The sequence below is a fragment of the Mytilus trossulus genome, chromosome 8, assembly GCF_036588685.1.
Source record: "Mytilus trossulus isolate FHL-02 chromosome 8, PNRI_Mtr1.1.1.hap1, whole genome shotgun sequence".
NCBI lineage: Eukaryota > Metazoa > Mollusca > Bivalvia > Mytilida > Mytilidae > Mytilus > Mytilus trossulus.
This window is the reverse complement of record NC_086380.1, coordinates 74,225,999-74,238,947: the sequence shown is the minus strand read 5'-3', so window position 1 is coordinate 74,238,947 and position 12,949 is coordinate 74,225,999. Positions and strand designations below refer to the sequence as shown.

General features: G+C 30.1%; 1 protein-coding gene across 1 annotated transcript in view; it reads right to left on the bottom strand.

The window, feature by feature from the left end:
* Window positions 1-3,764: 3,764 nt before the first annotated feature.
* The window catches only part of LOC134681397 (serine/threonine-protein kinase Chk2-like), a 44,885-nt gene continuing 35,700 nt past the window's right edge, over window positions 3,765-12,949 (bottom strand). Inside the window, exons 10-16 of the mRNA XM_063541006.1 lie at window positions 10,329-10,367; window positions 9,238-9,285; window positions 8,541-8,704; window positions 6,613-6,728; window positions 6,146-6,231; window positions 5,293-5,367; window positions 3,765-4,089 (exon numbers count right to left, since the gene is read on the bottom strand). Of these exons, the coding sequence (XP_063397076.1) occupies window positions 3,988-4,089; window positions 5,293-5,367; window positions 6,146-6,231; window positions 6,613-6,728; window positions 8,541-8,704; window positions 9,238-9,285; window positions 10,329-10,367 (630 nt within the window). The 3' untranslated portion in view covers window positions 3,765-3,987. The remainder of the gene's footprint in view (window positions 4,090-5,292; window positions 5,368-6,145; window positions 6,232-6,612; window positions 6,729-8,540; window positions 8,705-9,237; window positions 9,286-10,328; window positions 10,368-12,949) is intronic.

The following is a 12,949-nucleotide window of genomic DNA, read 5'->3' as shown; positions in this document are numbered from 1 at the left end:
ATTCAAACTTGCAAGTTGTAAATAAACTTATGGTAATGGTAACAAAAGAAAAAAAGACCAACAGATAAACAGTAGTACACAAAACATAACAGAAAACTAAAGACTGAGCAACACAAACCCCACAAAAAAACAGGTTTATGTTGTCTTTCTTTTCTGCTTAATACTGCAAATTTGGAACAGTTTGACAATACACCTTACCAATATTTTTTTTTTACTGGGTATCACACAGGTTCCTGTAAAATTTTGACGTCACAAAACAAAACATCTGACGCCACTATGGAAAAGTTATTGTTGTATGCGTCAAAAGTTCAAGCGGCCAGGTCAGCGAGGATTAGCAATAAGGTGTATCCCGTACAAAACAAAACTAGGTTTTACTTTCATTCTTTACTTTGTACTAATATTTCATAGAACAATTTATTACACAACCACTTAAACAATAAAGTGAATAATACCAAACTTCTATATATCTTTGCACATTACCTAATGTATACAAAATTATGAAAAATATAAGTTGTATATCCCATAGAATTTGATATACAAATATTGTTGCAAAAAAAAAAAAATTATTGTACTAAGTTAAACATGCAGGTTAAGTAAAAGAATCTCCTCTTTGACTAATAAAAAAGAAGGCAGTGATTGAACAAGTCTCTGTGGAGGTCTTTCACATAATCACATTTTGCATATTTCATAAATTCTTTCTTTCAAAAATTACTTTCATTTAAAGACTAAAAATATATATACAAATAGTTTGCAAAAAGAATTTCAAGTTTGATGTATATAAAAAAACAAGAAAATCCAGTGTTATATAAAAATATAATAAAAATTAACGATTTTTGTATCTATCATTATTTTAAGACATTCAACTTTATTGAAATTTAAATATTCAAATTTAACTACACTTTACCTCAAATAAATCTTCATAAGAATATTTTTTTAAACTTGTGGAGAATGTCTATTAATTTTCTAATATGATGTATTTTCCCAGCATTTATTTTTTTACTACTCTAAAGTTTGAACTTGTACCGACTTGTCTCAGTTTTATTACAGAAATTTCCATTCCACACTCACCATATCTTTATTGGTGTAATCTAAATAACTTTTTATCTAGGGACTATTCAGATATTCTTAGTTTCTTAGTTAAAGATTTAGGTACATTTAATTGGTTGATACCATTTAATGCTCTATGAAGATAAAAAAAAATCTCTCACTTTTCCAGGAACAAAATCAAACATTTAGCATTAAAAAATGAACAGTAATGAAGTTTTTTCATAACACATTCATAAAATTAGATTCATTATCATCTCGCAAACCTTTTGTATTTTCTACCGTGCAAGACCCTCGTAAATAGTCAAGGTCGGTAAAACCTCCCCTTGTCATAATGAGTGCAGCATAAAAATATTTACAAAATCTGTACATAAATGCCATAAATCTGAATATATCAATACAAAATTCTGAGGTCACACTTCAATCTATAAAAATCTTTAAAAACAAGTTAACACATAAAATTTGAACACTATATAGCTTTAAAGGTTTAAGGAAAAAACATTTTTTGAAAATTATAAACATTTTATCTTATTATAACAATTATTATATTTGACCATAGTTATCTCCCATTGTGTGTTATAGATTTTTCATACAGAACACTTTTTTCAGGTTTATTTCATCAACAAAATCTGCCATATTGGTCTTATTAGAATAGCATATTTCTCAATAAATTAAAAATTTTAGAGAATACTTTCCCCAAGACTATTTGACTATTTTAAGAAAAGAAAATAAACTCTTTAATTGACATTTTTTTTTACACCAATCTTTAGAATCACACAAATTTCACATAAGCACACAGTTCAGTGTACTAAGGCAGTGTTTAAAATTAATGCCATTCACAGTTCAATAAATATTAAACTTGTTTATTAAGGTGGTACCAAACACCTTCACTAAAATTAATTTGGAGATATCTGTAAAATTAGCAAATGGTTGTTATGGAAATATTAAGCTTCTCATGGATCAAAATTAGTGTTTGTCAAACTGTTATGTAACCAGTGTATTTTTTCTGATATTGCATTTTTATAAAACACTAAATGCATATAAAAAAACATCTGCGCTTTCACAATAATATTTTTACAGTGTGTTGTATTACTTTTGAGACTAACTATAACATAATTATAGATAACTTCAAAAGTTAATTAGGAAGGAGTATGAAAAATATTTGCAAGTAATACAATGTCCACAAGAGGGACTAAATTTGTTCACAAAGAAAATCAAAGGGCAATAATTGTGTTGTTGGACCAACTATTATCACAAACTTTTATAAAAAGTAATCTATATCTACTACATGGATTTACTATTATAACTAGACAACTCTACTTTAAACAAAATAAGCTGCCTTTGACAAACAAACAAAACATGGCAATATACAGGTTAACGCTGTAGTAAAAAAATCCCTTTTAAAATGTTAACTCATTAACATTCAAACAATAATTTTACTATTTTATATCTAAACTTTGAAATCATTAACAAGTACATGTAATATAGATTTATACCAAATAATAAGGATACAGAACAAAAAAATGAAATTCTGTAAAGATAGCAGTAAAAAAAAAATTCTTGTACCAAAAATACAACAACTATTAAAAGTTAGCTGTGTAGTGAATAAACATCCAATCTTCACAAATGAAAAGATAAAATCAACTATTGTTATAGTGCAAGTAAAATATAAGTACATGTACATCCTGAGAAATTTAATACAATTTCACCCTCCCCAAAATGTGCTGAAGAAAAGTCAAAGATGGGCCATTAAAAGGGCAGAAGTTCATTATACTTTTCCATTTAGATTGAGCTATTTGAGCCAGTAACTGAAAAATTCTCAGATCACAAAGAACAGAATAAGATAAAAAAAAAAAAGAAAAGATCTCAAAACAAACAAATTAAAATACTGTAAACCAACTTATTTTCGCAAACGATTTATTTTCGCGACTTTCGCGATTAGAAAAATAACACGAATATGTAAAACTTAGATCTTTCCTTATTAAACTATATCCAGAAATTAGAAAATCGTGAAATTAAATATCCGCGAAATAGACTCGAAAGGGTGAAACGCGGAATAAAGTATTCGCGAAAATAAGTTGGTTTACAGTATACTAAATATGAAATGCTATTAAGGTGGTATGGGAGTCTAAAATAAAAATGATAGAATTTGTTCATACTTTGCCAAAATGTAGTATCTATTGATACATGTTAAAAAATATTATAAAAATGATAGGTCACCGTGCATTTTTTCAAGCTACGGGTCGTCACAAAATGACACATTTTGTATGGATTATACAGGAAAAAACACCATTTTGTGAATAGAAACTAAACGAAATGATAGAATTGTAAAATAAATTAGGAAAATATAGCTTTCAAACAATGCTTTGATAATATCAAAAGAAAAGATAGGGTCACCGTGCGTTTTTTCCGGCTAAAATACAAAGTAGGAAAATTCCATGAACAATCCAACAGAAAATGCACTGGTTTAGAGTTACCTCCCCTTAAAATGACAATTTCAAAATATTTAAAAACAACCAAAAATAATCTACACTTGTACATATATTTATATTTATAAGTTATATTCTTATAAATTGGATCTTTTAAATGTAAAAACACATGAAATATCTGCATTCTTGCATCAAATTTTGCTAATTTGATAGAAAATATGTACCTTAGATTCTCTGTTTTTTACAATCCAAGATGGCGAAAGACACCCATACCACCTTAAGAGTTTTCAATTAAATCATTCAAGTTTAATTCATGGAAAGTTGTCTCCCCTGAAGAATCTTTAAAGAAACATAATATTTATAAGTACAGTCTACTGAGTGGACTTTTGTTCAGTATTTTGTTCCACCATAATATCAAACTGATCTCAAATGAGTGGACTTAATTTACACAACTGTATCTTGGCTTCATAGTTAATGATGTCAGTCAGCACTATTTGAAGATTTCATTGGTTGTTCATGGAGTGGGTGTTTCTGGGGGTGTGATTGTTTCTGTGGATATTGTTCTTTTTGGGCAAGGTTCCTCTGCTTCCTCTAGACCACGCTTTTTCTGACCAGGCTGAAAAAAAATCACAAAGCGTTGAATTTCAATAATTGAAGTCAAAGTTACAAAAGCTTTTTCGCAAAATTTGTAATTATGGCGAGTACTATGATGATTGTAACGTATGAAATGTGATCTGCCTACTCCTTGGATGCACAGGAGATCTCTTGTAAGTTTCTGGTAGGGCTTGTGTCGCTTAGATTTAGTTTTCTATATCATGTTTGAAGACTGTCATTTTACACTTCAATCCATTTTTATTTTTTTGCTGTGGTTTTGTTGGTTTGTCTTTGGTTTATTAATTGTTATTGTCCCTTTGATACATAACTTATGTTTCTTGAGATGTCCCTTTGATACATAACTTATGTTTCTTGAGATGTCCCTTTGATACATAACTTATGTTTCTGGAGATGTCCCTTTGATACATAACTTATGTTTCTTGAGATGTCCCTTTGATACATAACTTATGTTTCTTGAGATGTCCCTTTGATACATAACTTATGTTTCTTGAGATGTCCCTTTGATACATAACTTATGTTTCTTGAGATGTCCCTTTGATACATAACTTATGTTTCTTGAGATGTCTAGTCTCTTAAATTTGTTATACTATACCTCAACTTATACTTAAGTTTAGAAAAATAATAGGCCAATTTTGTTCCCTTATAATAACAGTCATTGTTATCAAGAAAAAAATAAAATTGGGTTTACTAGTTTCATAAATTTAATAAAATGGTGCAATGGCAAGTCAAGAAGTAATACTTATTGAATTGATCTGAAAATACAGTAAACAATGTGTCCATAGTACACAATTGCCCCAGATCCTATCATAGGAAACATGTGTACTAAGTTTAAAGTTGATTGTACTTCAACTTCATCGAAAACTACCTTGACCAAAAACTTTAACCTAAAGCGGGACAAACCAACAACGGTCAAATGCACGGACAAATGGACACACAGACAAGAAAACATAATGCCCTCTACTATCATAAAAATTGCATTAGGGATGTTCCAGAAAAAAATGTATGGGGGGTTGGAAGGCAGTTTTTGTCAGCACCCGCCACCCAGACAATTGTAATTGAGAAATATAGGGCATTATAGTGTGAACAGTTGCTCTGATACCCATCACCCATGTATTATTAATACAATGTGCCTTCCAAACCCCCCCCCCCCCCCCCCAACACTCCCCTCCCATACATTTTTTTCTGGAATTACCATTATACATACAGTGCCTATAGGAGGAATCATTCCATCAGAATCAGGATACATTAAATCTCTGGCTTTACTCAACATGTCTTCATCCTGTTAAATAAAATCTTATCAGTTTATAAAATATCTAATTTTTTTTACATGCAAATATCAAAAGTAATTGTGCAAAATTTAGATTTATGAAAAGTAGAAATTTTAAAATTGGATACGTACATATCAAAATGAATGAAAATTAAAAGGAATCACATATGAAACTATTTTTTGCTATTCTTAACTCATTTAAATTTTGATATACCCATTTATATTTGAGGTTGTAATAGAATATAAACACTGCATAGAGGTCAAGGAAGAAAATAATCTGAAGTATCTCCCCTTACAATTCAAAGCTTAGAATTATCTCCCCTTACAATTCAAAGCTTTGATTTATCTCCACCTTTTAAGTATAGGCTTTAAAAAATTTGAATCATCAGTTAAAACAATATGATAAAATCTCATAAATATCTTCATTTAAAATGAAAGTTCAACAACAAAATTGCTCTCTGTCAGTTATTTTATTAAATTGAGTCATTCACTGATTATTTAAAATTATCTGTGATCAAAATGTTGGGATTCATCCATGCTACACAGCAGAAATACACTTGTCTGATGGTTGTTAAGAGATAAATATAAATTTTAACCGTAAAATTTAATCCAGAAAATGAACTTTTGGTGATGTTATGTAGTTCTGACCTTTGTTCAGATTTGTTTTTAGAGTCATGATGACTAATTACTGAAATTTACCAGTCGTGAAATATTGTTCATCTTACCAGAATCAATTGCAAGGCTTAATAATTTTACACATTTTTTTCAGTTTTCTGTAGTCTCTACTTACCTTGAACCATGGGTGATTTATTGCATCACTTAAGACAATTCTTTTCTTCACATCTACAGTCATTAGTTTCTTAATAAGATCAATTGCTGAAAGGAAACAAAATCATTACAAAAGATTTCTACACTAAATAAATTGGATACTTACTGTCTTTTAATCATTAAAAAGCTTCAAATTTCTATTTACTCAATTAATTTAAGATAAGTTATTGATCTTAGAAAAAGCACAACCTCAGAAGGCTTATCATAAAGAGCCCATTAACTTAAAAAATCTTGTGTCCAAGTTTCATAAAAACCATAACTTTAAAAGACAGTTGCAAGTTATCATATAACAATTTTGTGTTCAAGTTTCATAAACTTCCATTAATATTAATTTTCTATTATCATGGGCAACTGTTGAATATTTTTCTTTAATTAAATTTTGAATATGTATCTTATGTTAGCAGCGTTACAAAATTAGATTTAAGTTACCATCTTCTGATATATTGCTCCAGTACTGTTTAGGGAATGTAAAATGTCCACCGAGAATCTGTTTTGGTAAATCCATATCCTTTCTTTCATCAGAAAATGGAGGGTACCCTGATATACTGTCAAATAAAGAGAGATTTGTTATCAAGTTTTGAAATATTTCAATTTTTACAAAATATTTATTTAGAAAAGGATTTCTTACATTAAGCAAAGTTTTACATGTTAACCCTTTCAAAGCTATACACGGCAAATGCCGCGATGACATACGCCGCCCGCCACTGCTATTCGCGGCATATGCTGTGATGACAACGATTTTTCATAAGGACTCTTAAACCAATCGGTTTTCATTCGGGTCCTCTCTAATTTTTCCTTGTATGAATCGAGGATATACAAGGTCTCATTTGCGCTTGAAATCCCAGGCAACTTTTATTGTAAAATCATGCAGTAGAAGGAAAATTGAAGGAAAATAAAAACAAATATTTTGACAAATGCAAATGGGGGAAATCAGAAAGGAAGCTGTAAATATGGAACAAAACTTATAACGAGGATTAGTTAAAATGTTTCTTGTTACCTCAATGTGTTTATTACATTCAACTCGTGTGGGAAATATGATTTGATCGATCATTACAAGACGTAGAAAAAGGGGGGAAAACGGAGGTTGACTGAAAATTTTGAGAACAGAGCCACTGATTTGTGCCACGAATACATAATCTGTTGTGTATGGTGCAATGCGCTACGGAATCGAGCAATTGATGGCTTCTTTATTATATGGCAGATAAAACAACAAAATAGATAAAGACTAAAAGTAGTTTTTATTCAAAATTCAACAAAAATGTAATAAATTACACCTTTTACCTGTTAATTACCTGAAAATGCAGGTAACCTGATAAATTTTTTACTGAAATAACTGCCTAGCATTACAGTCCATACTCAACTGAGCATTTTTCATGCAATAACTTTCTTTGTATCTCTTATAATAAAAAAGATACAGCAGTCTGAAAAGGAATATACTGTTCTAATGAATGAACACACAAAAAATGCAGCAGCAGCAACCATTTTTCCATTTTTTTGTGTAGCGTTGAAAGGGTTAAGAAAAAATGCATCTCATCTTCTATTTCCTCATTTACAGAGTTTGCATATTCTTTTTTTTTAGTTTTATATTCAAGTAATGAACTTTTTCAAATTTGTGAGCTCAAATTCTAAATCTTGCTAAACACATCTTTAAAGAAATGTTAATTTCGGTACATTTCAATGACACACCAACTTCAAAAACTTTAAACAAACAAATACAGACATGTGTGGAGACCAGAACAAATAAATGCCTGCTTCAATCATAATAGGAAATGTAGAAATAGTGTTAAACTATGAAGTAGCCTTACCATATAAATAATATAACTCCTAAGCTCCAACAGTCTATAGCCTTACCATATAAATAATATAACTCCTAAGCTCCAACAGTCTATAGCCTTACCATATAAATAACATAACTCCTAAGCTCCAACAGTCTATAGCCTTACCATATAAATAATATAACTCCTAAGCTCCAACAGTCTATAGCCTTACCATATAAATAATATAACTCCTAAGCTCCAACAGTCTATAGCCTTACCATATAAATAATATAACTCCTAAGCTCCAACAGTCTATAGCCTTACCATATAAATAATATAACTCCTAAGCTCCAACAGTCTATAGCCTTACCATATAAATAACATAACTCCTAAGCTCCAACAGTCTATAGCCTTACCATATAAATAATATAACTCCTAAGCTCCAGCAGTCTATAGTCTTACCATATAAATAATATAACTCCTAAACTCCAACAGTCTATAGCCTTACCATATAAATAATATAACTCCTAAACTCCAACAGTCTATAGCCTTACCATATAAATAATATAACTCCTAAACTCCAACAGTCTATAGCCTTACCATATAAATAATATAACTCCTAAGCTCCAACAGTCTATAGCCTTCGTGTACTGCCCACTTCCAGCTGTGATAAGAATTTCTGGAGCTAGATATGTTGGTGTTCCACAAAATGTCTTCATGATGGACCCTGCATCAACAAACTTTGATAAACCAAAATCTGTAACCTGTAATATATTCCAATATAAATTTTCTACTGACAAGATAAATCTATGTAAGATTCACTACCATATTTTTGCTTTGCTACAAATAGATTTTTAAAAATTCAACTTGTACCTTGAGTATTTACTGCTGGAATCAATATATTAATGGAATACTGTAAATTCATAAATTATTTCTAGAATTTTATTATTGCAAATAATGTGACTGGGTGAGTATTATAATACAATATTTAAACTTGCACTCTGATGGCAATTTAATTTCATGATTTTAAAATTTGCTTTATATATCAAAATCAGGAAAGATACTATTCTAACATATGAATGACTTATAGTCATATTTTGTTTTTACTCATGAAAATTTGTTGGCTTACAAATACCCTTCAAGTGCATGCAAGATCACCCTTAGATTTTGGAGTACTTATATTTCAGTCTTTAGTTTTCAATACAGTGAACGTGTTATGAAGAGTGTGGTCTCTTCAATTTATGAATTTTAATCATATCTTTGGTATATTCTGCAGTCTTAATTTCTGGATACTTACCTTGATCAATGTTTCATTGGCATCTGTGGCAAGTAATATGTTCTCTGGCTGCAACAAAAGTAAAATATATCTATAACATTTAATATAATATCACTAGCAGAGAGAACAGCTTTTAAAAAACATACACTACTGGATATTTTCAGACTTTGAATGATTTTGAGATTCCATCATTAAAAATAAATTTCAATTTAGCAACATTTTATCCTTTTTTTAAATTTTGACATGCAAACTTGTGTGTATTAATAACAGTAAAAGATTACATGAAATGTCGGATCTATTTGACAACAGGAAAGCACATCTATATAAATCAACAACAAACTAATCATTTAAGACTATAAGCTTAATTTGAAACAAGTAACTCACCAATTGATAACTTCAGATCTTAATATTTAACAGTTATCTCCTAATTGTATGTTGATAAGTAGATATCCTTTGCTTTTTAAGAGTCAGTGTTCTGTCCCATTGACATACTGTAAACCAACTTAATTTAGCGAGCGATTAATTTTCGCGACTTTCACGAGTAGAAAAATAATGCGAAATCAAATTGTCGCGAAAATGTTTAATTTGGATCTTTCCTTATTAAACTATATCAAGTGAATTAAAAAAATCGCGAAATTAAATCGCCGTGAAGTAGACTAGCTGGAGATAAACGTGAAATAAAGTATCCGCAAAAATAAGTTGGTTTACAGTATGACCAAATTTTTGTATTTATCAAGAAAAGTGAAAAACAACATTTTTGAACCTGTTGGAAGTCAGAAACCTCTGGGCTTTGTTAATTTTGTATGCTTTTTTTAATTGGGTTCATTTATGAGTTTCTGAGTTTTGTGTGATGTCCGACTAGTACATATTTTTGTTTTGGGGACAGATAAAGCACGCCTCTATAGATGTGCTGTGTAGAAGACCCATGGGTGGTCTTAAGTTTTTTTTGGCTCTCTGGATGTATTGTTCTCTTTTGACACATTCCCTGTTTCTGTTCTTATTATGTTGGTAAAATGACTTGGTGAAGTTAGAAAATAAAGAAAAGTTAACGTCAAGATCTCTTGTCTTAAGCTTTATCTATATATTCCCTTCTGGTTTCAATCTATAATTACCTTTAAATCTCTATGGGTAATTCCTTGATCATGTAAATACTGAAAAAAATATTGCAAACAGTATACTAGAAATAGTTTGGCAAAAGGTACACTAGAAATAATTTGGCAAAAAGTATACTAGAAATAGTTTGAACATTAAATTATTACCATATTCATAAACCAGATGCTCCTCAGGGCGTAGCTTTATACGACCGCAGAGGTTGAACCCTGAACAGTTGGGGCAAGTATGGACACAACATTCAAGCTGGATTCAGCTCTAAATTTGGATTGTGATTAAATAGTTGACACAGCATAGGTTTCTGACACAGAATGAATGTGTTCTAATGAACTTAAAATTTCTGTTTTCTCTTAGAGCAATTCACTATGCTGTTGAATATTAATCCTCTCAAAAAAATGTTTGAAGAAATTTTCTTTTTATTTATGAAATTTCAAATGAGAAAAATTGAACCCAATTTTTTAATCACATCCCCCTTTCCCTTATTCCAAAACTAATCTCAATTAAAATATTCTAATGGAGTTTGCAACAATAACTACTCATTTAAATACATCATAAAATATTAAGATGTAAAAAAACTGCTTGTTATCACTGAATGGTAAAGATTATTTAAATTTATCAGTTGGTAGTAAAAGGTGAATATACATTGTATATTGTATATAACAAAGATTTAAGTTGATTCTGGACAAAGGAAGATAACTCCAATTAAAAAAAAATCTTGCATCAAGATATTTCTTGCTTATTATTCTGGACAAAGAAAGATAACTCTAATTAAAAAAAAATTTGCTATTTCACAATATTGTGAAATTAGATATTTCTTGCCATTGCACCATACTGTGCAATTGAAAAGACTTGCTATTGCACAATACTTAATATAATAATTTTAGATCCTGATTTGGACCAACTTGAAAACTGGGCCCATAATAAAAAATCTAAGTACATGTTTAGATTCAGCATATCAAAGAGGCCCAAGAATTTAATTTTTGTTAAAATCAAACTTAGGTTAATTTTGGACCCTTTGGACCTTTATGTAGGCCAATTTGAAAACGGGACCAAAAATGAAGAATCTACATACACAGTTAGATTTAGCATATCAAAGAACCCCATTTATTCAATTTTTGATGAAATCAAATAAAGTTTAATTTTGGACCCAGATTTGGACCAACTTGAAAAGTGGGCCAATAATCAAGAATCTAAGTACATTTTTAGATTCAACATATCAAAGAACCCAACCGATTCATTTTTTGTCAAAATCAAACTAAGTTTAATTTTGGACCCTTTGGACCTTAATGTAGACCAATTTGAAAACATGACCAAAAGTTAAGAATCTACATACACAGTTAGATTCGGCATATCAAAGAACCCCAATTATTCAATTTTGATGAAATCAAACAAAGTTTAATTTTGGACCCTTTGGGCCCCTAATTCCTAAACTGTTGGGACCAAAACTCCCAAAATCAATACCAACCTTCCTTTTATGGTCATAAACCTTGTGTTTAAATTTCATAGATTTCTATTTACTTATACTAACGTTATGGTGCAAAAACCAAGAAAAATGCTTATTTGGGTCCCTTTTTGGCCTCTAATTCCTAAACTGTTGGGACCTTAACTCCCAAAATCAATACCAATCTTCCTTTTGTGGTCATAAACATTGTGTTTAAATTTCATTGATTTCTATTTACTTAAACTAAAGTAATTGTGCAAAAACCAAGAATAATGCTTATTTGGGCCCTTTTTTGGCCCCTAATTCCGAAACTGTTGAAACCAAAACTCCCAAAATCAATCCCAACCTTTCTTTTGTGGTCATAAACCTTGTGTCAAAATTTCATAGATTTCTATTAACTTAAACTAAAGTTATAGTGCCAAAACCAAGAAAATGCTTATTTGGGCCCTTTTTGGCCCCTAATTCCTAAAATGTTGGGACCAAAACTCCCAAAATCAATACCAACCTTCCTTTTATGGTCATAAACCTTGTGTTAAAATTTCATAGATTTCTATTCACTTTTACTAAAGTTAGAGTGCGAAAACTAAAAGTATTCGGACGACGACGACGATGCAGACGACGACGCCAACGTGATAGCAATATACGACGAAATTTTTTTCAAAATTTGCGGTCGTATAAAAATATTTTAATTCTGTGCCACTAATACTTGTTTGTTTGTTTTTAAACTAATTTTAAGAAAAAATAAAAACAAATTGACTGTAAAAATTTAAAAAAAAATGAATTTAATTTACAGAAAATATTTGATAAAGTTATTTGTTTGGCTCCAAGACATTTGATAGTAAAACTGACAATCATGTCTAATTAAGATTGGAGTTCCAACTGGCTAGTTATTACAGAACTATTAAGACCAGTCAGCCACCAAGGCCCCTATTGAAATATGAGCCACAGTACACTAGTCTTACCCCTAAACATATTTTCTACAAGATAACTTATATGAAGAGGTTGATAAGTGTCAAAGAAGTCAAATATCTTTTTTTGGATAAGGATGTAGCTTAAACTATGATATTTTATTTAAATTACCAAATATTTAAACAACAATGAAATTATAGCAGTTAAATAGCCAAGTGGAACAAAATCCAGACTTTTTGATGAACACATGTAGAAAACAGCATTGGATGGATA